This window comes from Festucalex cinctus, chromosome 1, assembly GCF_051991245.1.
Source record: "Festucalex cinctus isolate MCC-2025b chromosome 1, RoL_Fcin_1.0, whole genome shotgun sequence".
NCBI classification, from domain to species: domain Eukaryota; kingdom Metazoa; phylum Chordata; class Actinopteri; order Syngnathiformes; family Syngnathidae; genus Festucalex; species Festucalex cinctus.
The window spans coordinates 59348476-59369416 of NC_135411.1; the positions used below are offsets into that span (position 1 = coordinate 59348476).

At 41.6% G+C, this 20941-nt stretch overlaps 2 protein-coding genes across 4 annotated transcripts in view; one reads left to right on the forward strand and one right to left on the reverse strand.

The window, feature by feature from the left end:
- The window catches only part of rem2 (RAS (RAD and GEM)-like GTP binding 2), a 49275-nt gene extending 39859 nt beyond the window's left edge, over window positions 1-9416 (reverse strand). Inside the window, exons 1-3 of one of the 2 annotated variants that reach the window (XM_077497897.1) lie at window positions 8934-9416; window positions 5268-5596; window positions 1718-1791 (exon numbers count right to left, since the gene is read on the reverse strand). In XM_077497897.1, the coding sequence (XP_077354023.1) occupies window positions 1718-1791; window positions 5268-5595 (402 nt within the window). In that variant the 5' untranslated portion in view covers window position 5596; window positions 8934-9416. Of the gene's footprint in view, window positions 1-1717; window positions 1792-5267; window positions 5602-8933 lie in introns of both variants that reach the window. The other variant, XM_077497887.1, reaches the window with a different exon arrangement.
- Window positions 9417-9673: 257 nt separating this feature from the next.
- LOC144003826 (uncharacterized) lies at window positions 9674-19265 on the forward strand. 2 transcript variants are annotated; one of them, XM_077500473.1, is made up of 3 exons: window positions 9674-9840; window positions 17754-17971; window positions 18043-19265. In XM_077500473.1, the coding sequence occupies exons 2-3, from the start codon at window positions 17864-17866 to the stop codon at window positions 18925-18927; spliced, it is 993 nt and encodes a 330-aa protein (XP_077356599.1). In that variant the 5' UTR covers window positions 9674-9840; window positions 17754-17863; the 3' UTR covers window positions 18928-19265. The 2 variants fall into 2 exon arrangements, with proteins under 2 accessions (XP_077356599.1, XP_077356675.1); XM_077500549.1 differs by lacking the exon at window positions 9674-9840 and adding an exon at window positions 13643-14487.
- The last annotated feature ends 1676 nt before the right edge of the window (window positions 19266-20941 follow it).

Sequence of the window (20941 nt, forward strand, 5' to 3'; positions counted from 1 at the left end):
ATTATTTAGGACACCATGTGGTCCTTCACCGCCCTCCCCAACTCATGACAACTCTGGAGTTTGTCCATGGGTCCTGCTGGCCCGCGTCTGTTGCTTCAGCCTTAATACCCTTGCCTTGTATTTGCACACGCAGTATAACCCATATAACCAACACTCAGTGAGAGTTAGCAGAAAAAGGCCAGCGGGGTGGAGCAGCAAAGCCACCGGAGTGGATCAGTTGGTTTAGACAGGATAGCAACAATGAGAAGGAAAGTCAAAAATAATTAGAGGGAAGAGAGAAGGAGGCAACGCTCCAAGGCGAAGCAAGCGTGCTTTTAGTGGAGTTATCAAAGATGAGCGTGAATAATTTTCAACTCAAAGGGGGGAAGCCCCTCAAGGGCAAAGTGGACATCTGGACTAGGATACATTCCGATTTTTCCACACCACTTGCTAACTAGATTATTAAGAGGCATTTTTTTCATAGTATTCAAAAACATCATTTCAACAAATTGTTCACCATCTTTTGCATTTTTATTGCTCTAACTTTACACCAAAGTTATGTGGTTCTCTTAATTCAAGCATACCATCCACATACTAATAAAGTACTGCTCAAACAAGGCCATCTTTCGAATTCATCATTAAACTGCATCTGTCACTCCATCCAATTTCTGTTCAGTTTGTTATCATTATGGCTGCAGGTGAGTTGGAGCCTATCCCAGCTGACTTGGGCCAAGAGGCAGGATAGCCGCTGGATTGGACATAATAGTACAAACATTCACACTCACATCTATTGGCAATTTCAAGTCTTCAAGTAACCTAACAACGTAGATGTTTGTGGAAATGTGCAGTGCACACACAGAAAGCCCTGCGTAAAGACTCAAACCCGTGATCTTTTGACCGTGTGGAACACGTGCAAACCACCACCCAACTCTACTGCCTCGTACTGGGACAAGTCAACATTATTGCGTTTGGGAATTTGGCAGCCAGCGGTGCACCTTGCTGGGTGTTCCAGCAGACCGAGGGTGTTTTCTATTAAACGCCCCTAGTGCAACTGCCAATTTGGTGATAAAAAGTAGAAAACACTTTAGATCAGCTCAGAGTTGCTCTAAATAGATTGCACTTTGTGCTAGACTCGCACTGGGTACCAAAACATGGTCTGTGTAAATTGTTATTGACTTCGCATGAAACAGCTGTTGCTTCTAGCCAGTGTTAGAATGTCGAGCTCACCACCACCTGGCAGCATTTCTTCATGTACAGTTGAGACTAAAGTTATCCATAGCCATGTCAAATTGTCACTTTTGAATTTTCATGAATTTGGGGCTGAATGGGTTTTGTCAGAGACTAGATTATTTGTCCAGAAATATTCATCATTTGAGGTTAAGTTGAAGACCTTAATTGAACAAATTAAATTAATAAATCAATCAATTAAATAAAACAATAAAAATAATAATAATTGTAAATATATTAAACAATAATTAAACAAATAATTAATTACTGTAAATAAAGAACATACAATAAAGCCCTTGTTTCTGTTCGAGCCAGCCAAAAGGGAAGGACTTATGCTAGTGCTAAGGTTAGGTTCAGACCTAGCATAATGCTAGCATACATTTTCTGAGGTCGCGGCTCTGGGTGGCGAGGTGATGCCGTCGCTTACCCATGGTGCAAGCAGCGTGGGTTCGCTTCCTGCCTAGAGACCACTTTTGTTTGTGTGTGTGTGGGTGAAAAACACATGACTCACCTGTTTCCAATTGTCAAAAATGATGATTTTGCTGTCCTCGTCGTCAACTGTGACTGTGGACTCGTAGCCCTCACCTGCATTCAAACAAGCACAGTCAGTATTCACTGTATGATATGTCAGTATGGAAATTCACATGCAGCAAAAGAGCAGGATAAAGGCATTGAAATGTCATCTGTCTCTTCTGCTATCTGAAAATTATTTCTCAGGCTGCATTAACATTTCAGAAAATGTCAATCGAAGTTGTCGGAAATACCCTTGACTGTGTAGCTCAGAGTGCAAATAAATAAATAAATAAAATCAAAAATTTTCCCCCCGATTTTAGGACCAACTTTGTTCCTTGTGAACTTTGTTATAATTCTAATGTTAAAGCTATTGTAACAAAGAGTTTTAAAGTCTATAATGGAGTCAACTAAGAGCTTCCACTATCGTATAAGTTTAAAAATACATACAAGCCACTGGAAAACACTCAGCTTAATGACACATCTATTTTTGATTCAAACGGCTGCTGTTAACCTGAGCTGTCTTGTACTGCAATTACTTAGTCGGGCCATGTTTTAATTGCCATAAGTGTTAATCCACTCATGAACTGATGTGGCGGTGCACCAGTCATTACAAAGTGCTAATTAAGTACAAGTTAAGCACTCCAACACACATTTGCAGAAGGGAAGCCAAATCAATAAACAGTACACATAGATGAATCTGACATCTGTCCATTTATCAAGCTTAAATTAAATTAACAGAAAGAAACACTTTATGTTATGATTTTGAGCACTGTGCAAAAGTGTAGATGCCCCTAAATGACAGTGACGGAGGGATACAACCAGGACTGATTACTAGGTTTCAGGCTATTCAATTGTCTAATTATAATTAATCGTATGACTTCAATAGTGGGCGGCACAGTGGTGACTGGTTAGCACATCCGCCTCCCAGCTCTGAGAACTCGGGTTCGAGTCCAGGCTCCGGCCTTCCTGGGTGGAGTTTGCATATTCTCCCCGTGTCCACGTGGGTCTTCTCCGGGTACTCCGGTCTCCTCCCACATTCCAAAGACATGCATGGCAGGTTAATTGGGCGCTCCGAATTGTCCCTAGGTGTGCTTGTGAGTGTGGATGGTTGTTTGTCTCTGTGTGCCCTGCGATTGGCTGGCAACCAGTCCAGGGTGTACCCCGCCTACTGCCCAAAGCTGGCTGGGATTGGCTCCAGCACCCCCCACAACACTTGTGAGGAATAAGCGGTCAAGACAATGGATGGATGGACTTCAATAGTTAAGAATTAATAGTAACTTTTACATCTGTTGTACAATATAAATGTACAATAAAAATATTATTTTCATACTCTTGTTAACATAAAAGTGGAAAAAAATCTTAAATTAATAGAAATATGGTTGCATCTTTTAGTCATTGATACAGTAATAATTCATAACATTGAATTAAAATGTAAAAGTTGTACTGTACTGTAAAAACAAACAAACAAACAAGTGTGATATTGCTTAGTGTTGAGTAATATTCTGAAACATGGTCTGTGTGAATTGTTATTGACTTTGCATTTAGTGCGAAACAGCTGTTGCTTCTAGCCAATGTGCCAATAGTCGAGGTCGCCACCACCAGGCAGCATTTATTCATGTACAGTTGAGACTAAAGTTATATCCATAGCCATGTCAAATTGTCAAATGAATTTTCATGAATTTGGGACTGAATGGGATTGTCAGAGACTAGATTATTTGTCCATAAATGTCATCATTTTAGGTCAAGTTGAAGACCTTAATAGAACAAATTAAATTGCATTTGTAAGACGTTGGTGACAGCTCACTGCATTTTTTCCATATTAAGAGCTATCTAATCTTTAACATGAAGTAACTTGTAAAATTCTGCACATTTTTAAAATTGTAAAATACAACTTGACCCCCGTCTCCACTAGGGATGTAACGATAACAGCAATATCGTGATATTGCGATATTAAAACTGCCATAATATATCGTCGTCGTTATGATATTAAAAGCAGTACATATGTTAAAAAAAAAAAGTCGTGTTGAGTTCCATTTGTGCAGTTCTAGCACCCTCTGGTGGTTAGTTTTTTAGTTCAGTTTAATTTCACAAGGCATGTTTTGGCCCTTCTCTGTTTAAAATCTACACTAATGGTCAGATGAAGGGGAACATAATTTGCTTGTGAACCGAGTTTTTTATATATATATATTAGGGGTGTTAAAAAAAATCGATTCGGCGATATATCGATTCTCGAATCGATTCAATTAAAAAAAAATCGTTTTTTTTTTTTTTTTTTAAGAGCTCAGAATTGTTCATTCGGTAGTCTTACCGATTCAACGTCTTATCATCATTACCTTTTTTTTTTTTTTTTTTTTTTGTGTGTGTGTGAATCGATTTTTAAACTTCCACTTTTAATGGAAAAATATTCAACAAAACGTCTGACTTCGGGTTAGGATTCACACCTTGAGCAAGGAAGAATGTTATATGAACGGAACATTAAGCCTTAATATTTTATTTTAATGCTGTTCAAACATGAAACAGATTACAACCTCTATAAGACTGAAATTTCAGATAAATAAATAATACATTTTCATATAAATCTTACACTCTACAAGCTTACTGATTAGTATTTTCTAAATTTGAATGAAAAAAAATCGCAACAATCAACTTATAAAATCGGTATCGAATCGAATCGTGACCTGTGAATCGTGATACGAATCGAATCGTCAGGTACTAGGCAATTCACACCCCTAATATATATATATATATATATAATATTTGCTGCATTGTGACTGAAATTCCCCCAGCGCAGGCTTTCCAATTAAGGGGCAGTCATCCATCCATCCATTTTCTTGACCGCTTATTCCTCACAAGGGTCGCGGGGGGTGCTGGAGCCTATCTCAGCTGGCTCCGGGCAGTAGGCGGGGGACACCCTGGACTGGTTGCCAGCCAATCGCAGGGCACACAGAGACGAACAACCAACCATACATACGCACAAGCACACCTAGGGACAATTCGGAGGGCCCAATTAACCTGCCATGCATGTCTTTGGAATGTGGGAGGAGACCGGAGTACCCGGAGAAGACCCACACAGGCACGGGGAGAGCATGCAAATTCCACCCAGGAAGGTCGGAGCCTGGACTCGATCTTGCGTCCTCAGTACTGGGAGATGGACATGCTAAACAGTCACCCACTGTGCCACGCCCAGTCGTTAATCGTGCGTTAAAAAAATTTGTGGCGTTAATCTTAAAATTAACACACTAATTTTGACACCCAGTACATTTTCAAACAGTTCTATTGACTGAATGAGTTCACATGACAAAGAGGAGGGGAGTTTCAGCATGTGCACCAGAAGGAAATTGAACACTAAATAATTTAGGTAGTGATGTCTCGACCTACATATGTATAGAATACTTGAACAAAATGCGTTTCTCAGATTCATTGTCAGTTTCTCAGCACAAAACAGATGAATTATTGACTATCCTTGGAGACTGGAGTACTCAGAAAAGTGCATTCTGAGCTAATCCTGTCATGTCTAAAAAGTCAGCAAAACATGTATGAGCCATTACCGCATGCTTGGGTCTCCGAGTCAATCGAGAGGGATCTGTCTGACTGGCCAGCCAGTGACAAGGCCAGTGACGACTTGCCCACGCCGTTCTGTCCCAGCAGCACGATCTTCAGCGCCCCTCCGTGAGTGTGGTAGGTGGACTGGGCGGCTGACGTTTGACTGAAGGATTCATCACGAGGCAATTTGTCACTGATAGGCAATGTGGCAGGTTCCTCCAATCCCGGGATCCAATCGCAGTCCTCGGACACGGCCTCTTCTCTCCGCAGCTGGTGCTTGATAGGAAGGGGCGTGCTTCCTCGTCGGAGGGGGGGCGCCGTGGTGAGAAACATACTGTACTAGACAGAAGACAGAAGCATGTAAGATGCATTACTCACTTTAAATTACGAAGCTACATGAGACACTGAAGTGCTATCTCTTGAATGGGGGGGAAGGAAGCACATTCTATAATATGTATTTGTGTGTTCAGAATGTTAATGGAGGGGGAAAGAGTGACTGGATAGCGTGTTTCACACCACACATCATTACCACCTGCTGAAAGAACTTCTGAAGATATAAGGATGTAAACAACAGCAGGTTGATAAGGCGAGGAGAGATCAAGCCAAGAAACAATTGCTGGTGGATGCACAAAATAAAAAAATATACAAAGGCGTACAGGAAAAATAAGTGTGCTGAATATGTGTTATGCTCAACTCTATTGTACAGAATGAATTAACAAAAATGTAATGCTGGGTTGTCAAAAAAACAAAACAAAACAAAAAAAAAAACTCCTGTAAGCTACTCTAAAATTATACCTTGACTGAGAACATGCCAATATACAAGCATGTGACATCAGGCAAAGGAGACGCTCAATATTAACACACACACACGCACACCCCCCCACACAAAAATCAATCTGTGTCTTGCAGAACCCCACATGTACAGTGTGTGTGTGTGAAACTGCATTTGCCAATAGGGCAAAGCTAAGTGCTGTAGTGACACTTAATTAGAGGGAATGGAACATAATGTAATTCCCTTCACTTATACTGATGAATACTGAATCAACAACTGAAGTATCAAGTGTTAATTGTTTTTATGAACTTGACAACATCGACTTTGTGTACTAAATTGCTAATGAATCTTAAAACATTGTGTCAATTATTGTGTATTGCTTTATAAGAGTGTTTCTTAACCTGGGTTCATCGAACCCGAGGGTTTCGCCGAGTCAGTCTCAGCGGTTCGGCGGAGGTCAAGACACACACCCGACTCAAATGATTCATGATGATACGACTATCTGTGTTGCATGCAGGGAATTTGGTGCACTCAGTGGTCGACTTGTGGCTGTTGTGATCTATCTATGTTGAGCAAAAAAAAAAAAAAAAGTGGTTAGACGAATATGTTCACATGCGTAACGGAACGTATGGTGTTCCACAGGGTTCAATTCTAGGGCCTCTGTTGTTTTCATTGTATCTGCTGCCCCTGGCTTCCATCTTTATCTGTCCATCTTAATCTATCTATCTATCTATCTATCTATCTATCTATCTATATATCTATCTATCTATCTATCTATCTATCTATCCATCCATCCATCCATCCATCCATCTCTATCAGGAGACACTAATGCAATACAGCATAGCAATTAGTGCTGTCACGATCAAATATTTTTATTAGGGATGGGTGAGTACTGATACCGGGTATCGGTATCGGGCCAATACCAGCCTTTTTTCAAGTACTCGAGTACTCGTGACGCCGACGAGTATAAGCGACCGATGCCGGTTGGGGGGGTGTGAGCGGTGGGGGTGGTGGGTGGTGGGGGTGGTGGGTGGTTGAGTGAATCCTCCCTGGGTGTAGCTGGCGCTACCCTGCAGCAGTTTAACACCGTGGCAAATCATGAGGATCACTTCCTGTTTTGACAACAATGAATCCACAAGCATGTCTGCGTTTTTCACCAAAACTTCACTGGTTTGGAAATACTTCAAAATTGTGAATATTAAACTAAAAGAGCATTTTTGTGTTTTATTTTGAGTGTTAACACTATTGAAGAGTGACTGTGCTGTTTTTTGTCAAAATGAAAGGAAATATTTTTGTTTAAAAATATCTTTTAGTGATTTTTTTTTAAATTTATCAAATGTACTGCTGGTATCGGCACTTGGTATCAGTATCGGTGAGTACTGAGGGTCTGAGTATTGGTATCGGTCTGAAAAAAGTGGTATTGAACAGCCCTAATTTTTAGAATCGGTTATTCTATCGCTTAATCGAATAATCTAATTCATTTTAATTTGAATTAAAGTGTATTGCAAAAGCATTTTTTCCCCTGATTACTGTTAATTAACCAGTGATCGGTGTTTATTTCGTGTAGTAATAAAAAAAAAAAAGGGGGGGGGTGGGGGAAAGGGGGTTGATTGATGTCGTACTATGTTATTGGTTCTGTCATTATTTTCCAAAGTAAAAACAGATGTTTGCAAATGTCTTATTTTAATTAAACACAGAAGATAGTTTTCTTTCATGAAGGACTACAGAAATCAATGAACAATTACTGCAGATATGCTGAAATCATAGGATTTGAACAATTTTAAATTTAAAAATGGCTCCAAATGATTACTCGATTATTAAAATAGTTGTCGATTGATTTGCTAATCGATTACTTGTCGATTAATCAATTCATTTTGACAGCTCTAATGGCAATATAAAGTAATTAGCATGAAATAATTGCACGGTAGTGTAATGTGAGTTAGTGCAAATCAGTAAAGCAGATTTATTTCATATTTGTTGCGACGGGCGGGCCACATCATAGTTATGGCTAAATGTATGATTGCACCATATTACATTACCATTACTGTACACAACAAATTGACAAATTACTCATTTTGAAATCAAAGACCAATACAAAGCTTTGTTCAAATATTACCTGTATTTATTTATTTATTTATTTAGTTTTTTTATTTTGTATTTTTTTAAAGGGGTATTGGTAACAAACAAAATGCATGTGATCTCAACGTTTTTGAAAGAGAAGACAGTTTGCGGTTTTGATATTTTGGCCTGAAACATGAACATAATTTGTTTTGTAGGCCACATAAGGTGATTTTGGTTCTGGTCCCCGAGCCTTGAATTTGACACCTGTGCAATACCGCATAGTAAATTGTAGTATTGTGTTGTACGGTACTATGTATTATGTATGTACACACAGTAGTATTTCTTTACACATGCGGAGGCTTACTCAGCTATCTCAATTAGGTTAATTGAAAGGGCTAATCAATTAAGCATGGCCTCCATTGTCAGCAGGCTCAGAAGGGGAGCCATACGTGTAGGCTGAGGTAACCCTGACCGCAGGCTGAGCCAGTTGTCAGGGGTTAATCTGCTTCTCTCTGCAGGCTGGAGCGAAACTAGGGCAAACAACAGTGCACGATGCAAATTTAATTCTCCTGCCAATGTTTTCCAGCTTCTGCTGTTACACCGCCAGCTGCATCTCTATAAAAGGCAGCTGTGTGTGCAGTTTCTCCAAAAATAGAGATGAAATGCTGAATAAAACAACATTTATTATTCTTATCTATTATTATTGGCGGTTTAGTATCACAGGTAAACAGTTGATGTAATGAGTGGAAACATGAAGTAGCATACTTTATGCACACCTTAAATGAATGAATCTTAAAATACACACATTAACTAACGAATACAATAGGTGTCGCCTTACCTGGTCAGCCATGGTTTGCAAGAATGATCTTTGGAGGGAACAAGTGCTCTAGTTGCAACCTCGCGTGTTCAAGTCATCTGTGCTTACATGCAGTCCCGGTATCACAATCACATCGGCGTCAGCGCGCGGGGCAATAAAAAGGCGCTCCACGTTTCATTGATCATCATGTGTCTTTCTTCCTACTACGGCGCGTAAAATCCGGTGGCGGAAGGAAAGGCGCGGCGCGCGGAGACGTAAATAGGAAAGGCTGGAGTAGGCTGGAGGATCGACAAGACGCCACCTGCACCTCCTTGTGGAATAGGATGATGGAGGGGAGAGAAAGCCATCAGCAATCCATCACATCTTCTAGTTGACCCGACGAGCAACAGCGACCACGCGTCCCTCCCCACCTCTGCTAATACTCTACCTGTCTCCGTTTCCCTCCCTCCCTCCACCCATCTCTCTCTCTCTCTCTCTCTCTCTCTCTCTCTCTCTCTCTCTCTCTCTCTCTCTCTGCAGTTGCACCGGCAGAGGGAGCCAAAGTGATGCATCGGAGCAGGTTAATTAAACCGCGCGGCTCCAAAGGAATGAGGTTGGTTCTCTCTACCTCAAAATAAGGGGAACTATAGACTTTTCCATGTTTGTAGATAACACGGTAGAATGCATCATGTCCCTGGACCCTACCACGTGACCTAATAAATGATGTCATCGTCATGGCGTGACGTGTTGGTTTGATGTTTTCCCGTGTCCTGTCTTCCAAGTCTGCTCATTATGTCTTTGTCTCCAACTGCTCTCACCTCACCAGCCCTGCTTCTTGTGTATCAATCAATTTGCTCTCTGTCTATTTCTTGTCTTCGTGTCCCTCGTCTCGTCACACCAAGGAGTCACCAACCTTTCGGAAGCAGAGTGGCTACTATTAGTCCGAAAGGTTTTGATATGCAGTACACTTTTGAAATGTCAAATTTGCTTAAAATGAAGTTTAACGGTGTTATTAGATATTATTTAGTGTGTTGGGGTCAGCTAAATTAACCACAAAAATAGGCTGACACAAAAAATGTTTGCCTCGAATTACGAAGGGTACTTACCAAAGTAATTAATGTTATAATTGATAGGATAATCAATTCTAATCAATTCTAAGATTTGTAAGTGACAGCCCTATATTCATTTAAGTTCAGCCACTGATTATGTTAATGATTTCTCACAAATATTGGGAAACACAAATACCACTGCGAGCTGCGAGCAGCTATAAGGGGCCCTCGCAACCCTGGGTACTTGCACATTGGGGGAAGAGCACATTGGGGAACTGTCACATAGGTCAAGAATGCTCTAAAATATAAATGTTTTTTTTTCCAGGACTTCACGAGTATTTTGTCATGTTTTGGGTTTAAGGGTTGTTTTTGGGGTTTTTTGTTGTTGTTTGCTATTGGTTCCATTGTGGTTTGCTTTGTTGTGATTTCCTTGTATCACTTTGTCTTGTTAAATGTGATCGTGTCCACCTGTGCTTGTCTACTTTCCCTCTGTCAGCCAATCTGTCCCCAGCCATGTGTGCCTTGTCCAGGTGTCCCTTGTTGTGTAATTAGTTGCTGTGTATTTGCCTGTTTTCAGTTCAGTTCTTGTTGTTTCACCACATCATTCTGCTGTTGTTCATCCATGTCTCAGCTCACTTTCCTTTTTTTTTTTGTTTTTTTTTTTTTGTTTTAGGGTTTGTTGTTTTGGATTCCGAGCCTTGTACCCTATTTTTGCCCCCTTGTTTTTGTTCATTAAACCCCCTTTTTTGGACTTCTTCTCGCGGCCTTCCTGCACCACCACGCCGACCTGACATATTCACTGAAATATTACTGCTGGAAAAGGCCAAAAATGGTACACAATTCCCAAAATAAATTCACTTCCTGTTAGGTAATATGACTACATGAAACTTCTTTTTGTAGCTCTTAGGCTGATAGATATGCCTTCCCCAAATCTAGGTGAAACACACAACGTGATTATTTTGTTTAAAAATAAAAAATAAAAAAAATAAAAAATGGAGGGCGCTATTGAGCCATTTATTGAAAATTGTGTGTGAGAAATCTCTAAAATATCGATGTTCACCCAGGTCTGATGTGTGTGCAAAGATTCATGACTTTTCACCTATGTTTAGACCTTCAAAAAATCTGCATAATTTTTCATTGCAAACAATGTATTGCTACGGCAACAGCATACCACAAAATAAAAAGTGTTCAATAGCTTTTCATCTTAAACATCTTAACCCTTCATTCCCGGCTATTTCACTGGATTTTGACTGATTTTGCAAGGCCCACAGAATATTGTGTTCTATTGCTATACACACATGGAACCAACCAAAAGAAAAATTAGAGTATCTTCTTTCATCAGGAAAAAAAAAAAAGTATATTTCTCTGTTTCCGTTTTGCAGCAATTAGCATAAAGCTAATTGCTGCAAAACGGAAACAGAGAAATATACTTTTTTTTTTTTTTTTTTTTTAAAGAAAAAAAAAGCATTAGAATAAAGCTAAGTTTCACCATTATTCACAAATCTGCTTCGAATTTTGGGGAAATCAGCTTGTTTTCATCATGGCCCTGGTTGATCTCTTACACTCTGCTGCCACCTGCTGGCCGTTTTTGTAAATACTACCATTTTCTTTCACCCATTCTTTGCAGTTGAGAGGCTGCATCAAAGCCTTCTGTAAGGTGGAGCATAAAAACACATAAATACGTCTTTGGGACACTTAAAACATTTAAAATATTACATATAAGTTTTTGGGAGCAAATGAGTTAAGATGGATCACGGCAAATTTGAAGGCGATCGGATAAATTCTGTAGGAGTTCATTAAAATACGACCTCTATTAAAGCTCCAAAATTAAATGGGGCAAAAGTATGATCCCTGTACAGGACTGTCTCAAAAAATTAGAATATTGTGATAAAGTCCTTTATTTTCTGCACTGTAATTTAAAAAACAAAAATGTCATACATTCTGGATTCACTTGGAACACTTGCAGGTGTTTCGAGTTAATTAGACGATTCAAGTGATTAGTTGAATACCCTACTAGTATACTTTTTCACGATATTCTAATATTTTGAGATGATATATTTGAGTTTTGTTTAAGCTGTAAGTCATAATCTGCAATATTAAAATAATAAACGGCTTGCAATATTTCAGTTGATTTGTAATGAATCCAGAATGTATGACATTTTTGTTTGTTTTTTTAAATTGCATAACAGAAAATAAAGGACTTTATCACAATATTCAAATTTTCTGAGGCAGTCCTGTAAATGTACAAAAATTGGCCAAAATTGGACATTCAAATACTCATACCTCACTTCCTGTTCATTCCGGGTATGGCTCCCAAAGTCAGTCAAAGTTACATCTATGAATTTCTTCCATTGCTTACATTTTCAAATGATCCCTTTAGAACATTCCTAGAAAATCACTATGCCCCATCACTGGTGAGCTATTTTTGCAAGAGACTTGCAGGCGACTCATGAGGTCCTACCTGATGCGGCGGGCAACACGGTGACCCCTGCACTAAACAACAAAATCTCTAAAAACATCAGTGACATCTGGCATGATTTGATCACAATTCTAGGATGTTACTGTGCCAGTACCTCACATTTATTTTACTGTCATTCCTGTACACACATTCTGAAATTGCACATAATGTCAAATGACTTTGTGCCGGTCATTTCCTTGTGTGACCGTATAGTGTTTCACTTACCTCACCGTGCAAGCAGCGTGGGTTTAGTTCCCACTCAGTGATACTGTGAATGTACTTACAGTAAGTGTGAATGGTTGTCAGTCTCTAAACTGACCCGGTGACCCGTCCTGAGTACAATATGTATATACCGAAGTATGATGCAATAAGCTTCAGCTTCATGCAGCCTTGACCAGGAAAAGCGTTATAGAAAATTGACAGATGGGTGAAGGACAATGACCTGAATCCTGTGTGAATGTGTCCATACTGACTTTGAGTGTCAGCTCTGTGACTCACTGATGGTAACTCCAAGTTCATCTTCTCACCCTATTTCAGTAGGTTGCAAAAACATTAGAACCCGAGTCTGTCATGTCTGTCGTAAGCCATCCCTTTTTCAGAACCATTCGTCCTCATTAGGTTCTGGTGAGTCAAGCTTATCCCAGCAGGCTTTGGGTGTGAAGTGAGTATCTGGACTTTCCTCGCCAGCTAGTTGCAGTTTGTCAAGACCCAATAAAAATAGAAGGCCTGCTTTCCCCCAAACGGCTTGAGAAGTGACTTTTCTGTCAGCGAAGTTGTAAATGCCTTTTCTTGGCAGAAATAGGAAGCCTATTACTCAAACTCGTGTCTGATTTATCATAGTGTTTGATGAGAACACCTCTTAAATCAATCATTCAAGCTGTGCGAAATAGAGCTTTACTGTTCCATCAACAGTATAAGGAGTAAACGGCTACTTCTGTACCACACTTGTCTCCATATAATATATATCTTGATTGCCAAGGGATGAATAAAAAAAAAAGCCTATACTTGTAATTATAGCTCTTGTAACCACTAAAGCGTCAGAAACATACTTGATAGCAGTGCCAAAGAAATGCAATACAGTATCGCTACCTGAACACCCACAACTTCCACTCATATCCTGTGGTCATCAAGGTTTTGGAAATGAGCCACTCATAGGTGCAGAAAGTGATTTCGAATCCATAAATGAGGTGAAGCAAGCGATGAGTATCAGTGTGATTGACAGATCCTGACAGGCTGAGTTCTGGCACAATAATGAAAACACGCAGTAAAGCGCTGATGCAAGCCAAAAGGGTGCTAATAGACTATAAATGGAAGCTGCATCTCAGGAGATTTAATTTAATGGTGATTTGATTTTAAAAATCTGATGCAACAACTTGTTTCATTAACCCGACTGATTTCACAAGAGAGGCCAGAAAATAAACAGTTATGTATTTACCTCTACTGAGTGAATTTTACTAATTGTCATCCTACTAAGGTTATTTCATTAACGACTTAGTTAATGGGGAGATCTTGCGGTGATTATGTGAAATATTAGATTACTTAATTAGATCAATCATCAAAGCTAATGAATATCCTGTGAGAATAAACTGGTGATGTATATAAATGTAGCAAGGTTCCTGTTTGTCTGCCTGCTCATTCTGCTGCCTTGTCTGTTTCCTCAGCTGCCACGGTGATTGCTGGTACGTATGAATTTTCGGTGAGGTACCTACTGTTGGTTTTAATCAGCTTAATCAGCTGGTATTCTGTTGTTGTTGCAGAACAATGCCGGAGTATTGCACGTTGTTTATTCATCCCTTTGTCCTTCTAGTTTATGATTGTCTAACAGGTTTTTGGTATTAGTTTGTTTTATCTGCCATTTATGTAAGTCAGTAACTCAGGCGAATTGTGATGCCTTGCATTTTTTTTCCGTCCTATTTGTCTGCTTAGTCACACAGGATGGAGGATCTCTATTACTTTTTATGCCAGAACCTTTTTGGATGGGTTTTAATTCTGACCACACACAATGCTCAGACTGCATCCACAGACAGTGGATCGTAAAGGACTAAAGAACGACATCACATAGGTCCCGACATCACCTAAAGGATTAAAGGTTGACATCACGAACATCACATTTTGTAAACAGACACTTTTTACATCAGTACCTAAACAGGTCATGAACTCTGGCGCGACTCTGGCGCATGCGACCCAGGCCATGACAATGTATGCACATGTATTCCCACAGTTTGATGGGCAACATGTAAATTGAGGAACTCACCTGATTTTTATGAAGCTGTGTATGAAAACATACTCTGGTCTACTGTGGTTTTTGCAGTCCATTCCACCAGGCAGTGAAGGTGGATGCGATTATTGGGTTCTTGAAACACTTGTGTTTATAGCTTGATAAAAGGACAAAAGGGGAGGTAGGGGGTGGGGGTTGGAGACACTGGCTGCCATTAATTGGCTCGCTAAGTCAGGGGTGTTTAAATGGATGTTTTAGATGACACAAATGGTCGTGGTCGTTATCAGGCTTCATTCAAATCAGGGGAGTTGGAGGAGGGAAACGTACAGGATTGTCCCTCAAAGACCAGATTTGGACACCCCTGAGTTATATAATGCCTATAGCTGGGTGCACCTTTTGCTATCCACCACTTAAGTTATTTTTTTTAGCATTCTTTGTTTCTATCCACACTTTTTCCTTCCTCGCTTGATTTAGTTGTTTGTCAGGCTCTTTTCATTTCTCTCCACTGGCTCTCTGGGCTGCTGCTGAAAAAAAACAACAACTCTGCACATCAGTCACCACACGTAATTCATGACCTCACCCCCAATATTATCCCATAAGCCGTCACCACGTATGAGTAACTCCACAATTACATTGTTTCCCTTGCATGTTACTTCTTGTGACCCAGCTTGTATAAAAATAAATAAAATAAATAAAAATTAAAAAAAACAAAAACAATAGAATGCTCCTATTTACTGTAGTTTCTCACCATCTCTCATTACTTGGAGTCTCTTTGACTCTCTCAGTGCTCCTGCTCTCAAATTAGATTTTTTTTTCCCCTCCACTGAAACCCCCTCTGGCAGATCACCTCTTTATTGCACCTACCCCCAATCTCCACCTGGCTCACACTAATTACTTGATACCTTCCTACTGCCTTCATCCTGCACGCTATCTCCCTTTGCTCTCCATCTTTACATATCAACATTAAATTCTTTTCCACCATCACTTTTGTGAGATGAATGTCTTTCTGTGAGTTTTTGAGATTGAAGTAAATTTCACTGGACACAGAAAAGAGTCCCTTGTTATAGCTAAACCGACGGATGATTTCAAAAAGTGTGTGCTTGGCATTAAAAAAAAAAACCCAAAAAACTGGCGCGTCTTCATTTTCATGCAGGGGCAAGCCTAGTTTATCATGTCCGGGGATTTGGCAGACCGTATTGCGCTTCGCGAGACATTCTGGCGAACAAGAGTGTGTTTTATATTATGCAATTTGGCCACAGAAAGTGGACTATCCTTTAGACCAGGTGAAACCAGGTCTAATTTGTGGTGCAGGTGGTATATAACGCAATTTTGGTGGAATTGATCCAGTCCTAAGCAGACAGATTCTGTAGTCTGCTGTTGCGTCATGCATATCATCGTATTTCATTCCTAAATATATCAGTCTACATCAAACTCTCTGAATCATAGTAGAAATCAGTTCATTGAATGCATTAAATATATTTTTTATTTTTCATTTTAAGATAAAGTCTGTTACACTAAGCAGGGGTCCATTTAGAGGAGATTCCCTGCTGCCATTGAAATTGTTTACTGAGGTTCTGGCTTGCTGCTTTCATTGAAAGCACAGAGATCTGATATCTCACATCAGCAAGGACTGTAAAGTGAAGCTTTGAGCAAGATTAAGTTTTGTCCAGACGTGAGGCGAATGCACTAGTCCCTTTCGCACGTCACCTAATGATCATCACACAGATGACAAAGATATGCGCCCTCATTAGCCACCAGAAAGAGTTATGAGGCTTTGGTTATTGGAATGTGTTGTGGTGCATTCTGGGACATATCAGGGGGTCAATTAAGGCAGAAAATATGGCCAAGGCGAGATGCCTGCAGGCCCAGCAGAGTACTCTATATACTTTATCTTAACAAGGTAATTACAAAGACTGAAATTGTGATTAGGGAAGACTGGGGAATTTGAGTATAGGGGCAAGTTGAGTCCTTTTTTCCAAATAAACCTTTTTTTATTTATTTTTTATTTTTTTTAATGAGCATTTGACTAAATGTTTAGGTGATAGACCCCATTTTGTGAAACCTGTGAAGAACCACATGGGAGAAGTTTTAGACATTTATGTCCAAGAAGACCTTTGAAAGTAAATTTACTCATAATGTTGATGATGTTTGTGCAAATACCAAAGGAGATATTTTACAATTATTTTATACAGAACTTAGGATATCTATAAGCTGCAAAATTGGGTGCTAAACTAGAATATAAGTGCACCATATTAGCTGTGGTGCATAATAAATTCAATATCGTAGCCATGGGGTCGAGCAATATGAGCAGGGACAAGTTAAGCCGCCCTTTTATTTTAAGCAGCTACGATTCCGGGATGATACATTTGAAAGCGGAATGATTCCATTTTGTTTGGTTAAATTAAAGATAATTGGTGAGTCAAATCGTTTTTCGGTACATTGCTAATATCAACATAATGAAATGCCCAAACAGAGTGTGGATGATTGTGCATTGTAGTAATACAGAACCGCCTCTCCCTACACGCAGATCACACACTGTGCATGTGCCCTACAATGAGGGGGCGCCGGTCCTCCAGTACAAATGACTTTAACTAAGGGAACTTTAACAATAATGAGAAAGTGATGTGTTATGTATTGCTTAATTGTCCCTTTCTAAATACTAGTTAACTCACGATTAATCAAAAATTTTATATCTGTTCTAAATGTATAATAAAATGTACAATAAGTTTTCATACTCTTGTTAACATAAAAGTGGGGAAAAGTGTTAACCTAATAGAAATATAGCTGCATCTTTTTAGGTGTTGATACAGTAAATTCATAATAAATCATAAAATTGAGAAAATTAAAACGATGTAATGTACTTAAAAAAAACAAATTGATTTGTGTTGAGGTCATTTTTCTGCCACTAGATAGCATAATTGCATTTGTAAGACACTGGTGACAGCTCAGTACATTTGTCTTTTTATATTAAGAGGTATCGTCAACATGAAGTAACTTGTGAAATTCTGCACATTTTTAAAATAGTAAAATACAACTTGACCCCAGTCCTCACAAATATATGCATTATTATTAAATGTATTACTGCTAAATTTTGATGTGGCGTGTGTGCTGTTTGGATGAATGCTGATGTGGGTTAGCTCCTCTGAATACAACTGTCAGGGTTCTGGCTCCATGAGCCCTGTTCCCCTCCTTCCCCCGTGTGTGTGTGTGTGCGTGCGTGTGTGAGACAAGGCAGCTAATCAGGCAGATGAGAAGCAGCTGGAGCAGCAGCCAGGTGTGGATAATTACAGTGCCAGCCTACTTAAGCCAGCCCCGGACCACATCTCAGCGCCAGAACGTTTTGAGTAGTACACCAGTCAGTAGTGTCCAGTTTACGTACCCACTTGCTTGGCTTGCTCCCTAACCACTTGTGTCCCACCTGTCCAGGTCATCCTCACCGGCTCCCGCCTTGCCTGCTCACCTGCCATCTCGTCTGCCATCCTGCCTGCCATCCTGCCTGCTTGCCTACCGCCCTGTTCACCCGCTCACCACCTGTCTCTCTGCTCCTGGTCGTCCTCCACCCTGCGGGCACTCTCCTGGTCAAGTTGGCCCGCTTGCCTGATCCACTCACCTCTGCTCATTAAAGCTACTCGCACCAGCTCTCTTTGTCTAATCGTACCTGCATTTGGGTCCTCTCTGCATCCCCCCATCCTAACATTACGTTCTGGCCAAAACATGGACCCCGCAGGTACTGACCCCGGCCATCGCAACCAAGCCGCTCAAGGACTACTCCTCGAACAACACGACCAAGCCCTTCATGTTCTCCTCGCAAGGGTAAGGGAATTATCCCAAGCATTACCTTCCGTCCAAGACCAGTTGGCAGTGTTGCAAACCCACGGACAATTCTCCTCACCGCCCCCACAGCCGCCCGCTCACGCTCCACCCGTACAGGCACAGGTAGCTCGGGAACCCTTTGTCCCCGCCCCGGCTCCTTATTGCGGCGACCTGGGTTCATGTCGAGCCTTTTTAGTTCAATGCGCTATAGTTTTCGAGCAGCAGCCCCACTCTTATGCCTCTGATTGCGCAAAGATCGCCTACCTGATATGTTGCCTTCGAGCGGCTGCACTCGCCTGGGCTTCCGCCGAATGGGAGGGTCAATCATCTGTGTGCGCGTCCTATCCTGCATTCACGGGGGAGATGAGAAAGATCTTTGACCACCCGGTACGCGGTAAGGAGGCAGCTAAACGTTTAATGTCTCTCCGCCAGGGCTCCCGTAGTGTAGCTGAATTTTCAGTAGAGTTCCGTACGCTTGCAGCCGAGAGCAATTTTTAATAATGAAGTACTCCAGGAGGTATTCATTCGGGCCCTTAACGACTCCCTTAAGGACGAGTTAGCCTCCCGTGACGAACCCGCAGACCTAGACCGACTCATTGCGTTAGCCATACGGATTGACTGTCGGCTCAGAGAACGTCAGAGAGAGCGCCGTTCGTCACCACCCCCTCGCCCCATCTCACCGCCACCAGTACAATCTATACAGCCTAACATAGCCCCAACACTAGCCTCGCTTCCCGCCGACACTTCAGAGCCAATACAGCTAGGGGGCGCCAGATTGAGTCAGGAGGAGAGGGCACGGAGACTGAGTAACCATTTGTGCTTGTATTGCGTTAAGGAGGTCATTTCATTCAGTCTTGCCATATAAGACCAGCAAAAGGGGGGGGGGGGGGGGGCTCACCAGTAACTGGGGAGAGACTGGTGAGCCAGACAGACAGCTCCTCATCACATCGCTTAGTGCTCTCAGCTACCTTGTCACGCCAACACCGGTCCAGGACAGTTTCTGCGTTAGTCGATTGCGGAGCAGACGAGAACCTCATAGACTACAGTTTGGTGAAAGAACTTGGGTTAGAGACACACCCCTTGTCAACCCCGTTTAGAACCACTGCGCTTAACGGACAGTTATTGTGCCATGTCACGCAACAAACTACGCATATTTCCCTCTGTCTCTCTGGTAACCATTTTGAGGAGATCAGCCTCTTTGTTTTTGATTGCCCCCGATATCCCTTGGTATTGGGGTTACCGTGGCTAAAGAAACATAATCCCGAGATTGATTGGGCCATCCCAAAGCTGACTGCATGGAGTGAGACCTGCCATGAGGGCTGTTTACGCTCAGCTCAAATTTCCATCCAGAGCACTAAGGCACCTGAAACCCCCGATCTCAGTACAGTCCCTCGCTGCTATCACGACCTCAGTCGGGTTTTTTCCAAGGACCGAGCTGCAACCCTGCCACCTCACAGGCCTTACGATTGTGCCATTGATCTGCTGCCAGGTGCCACCCTCCCCAGCAGCCGCCTCTACAACATCTCACGACCAGAGAGGGAGGCGATGGAGAAGTACATCACAGAGTCTCTGGCTGCAGGCATCATACCCCCCTCCTCCTCTCCTGTTGGTGCAGGGTTTTTCTTCGTCGGAAAAAAAGATAAGACTCTACGACCCTGCATAGATTACCGGGGACTTAACGAGATCACGGTCAGGAACAAATACCCTATTCCACTCATCGAATCTGCATTCACTCCCCTCCACGGTGCGTGTGTTTTCACCAAGCTCGATCTGCGCAACGCCTACCACTTAGTCCGGATAAGAGAGGGGGATGAATGGAAGACTGCCTTCAACACCCCCCTCGGTCACTTTGAATACCTGGTCATGCCCTTTGGACTAACAAACGCCCCTGCAGTATTCCAAGCTCTGCTGAACGATGTCCTCAGAGACATGATCAATAAATTTGTGTTTGTCTACTTGGATGACATCTTAATCTTCTCAGGATCCCAGTCAGAGCATGAGGAGCACGTCCGGCGAGTTCTCCAGAGGCTCCAAGTGAACAGACTCTACGTCAAAGCAGAAAAGTGTGAGTTCCATGTCTCCAAGACCACCTTTCTGGGGTACGTAATCTCCAAAGGAGAACTGTGTATGGACCCAGCCAAGTTAACGGCAGTCTCAGAATGGCCACGACCTACTAGTCGTAAGCAGCTTCAACGGTTCCTAGGCTTTGCCAATTTCTACAGACGATTCATTAGGAACTACAGTCATGTTGCTGCCCCCTTCACTGCTCTTACCTCCACTTCGATTCCTTTCCACTGGTCTCAAGAAGCAGATTCCGCCTTTGCCAACCTCAAACATCGATTTACAGCGGCTCCTGTCCTCATCCATCCCGATCCCTCACACCAGTTCATCGTGGAGGTCGACGCATCCGAGACAGGTGTTGGAGCCGTACTGTCCCAGCGTCATGCTGAAGATGGTAAGATACATCCGTGTGCCTTCTTCTCCCGCAAGTTATCCCCAACGGAACGTAATT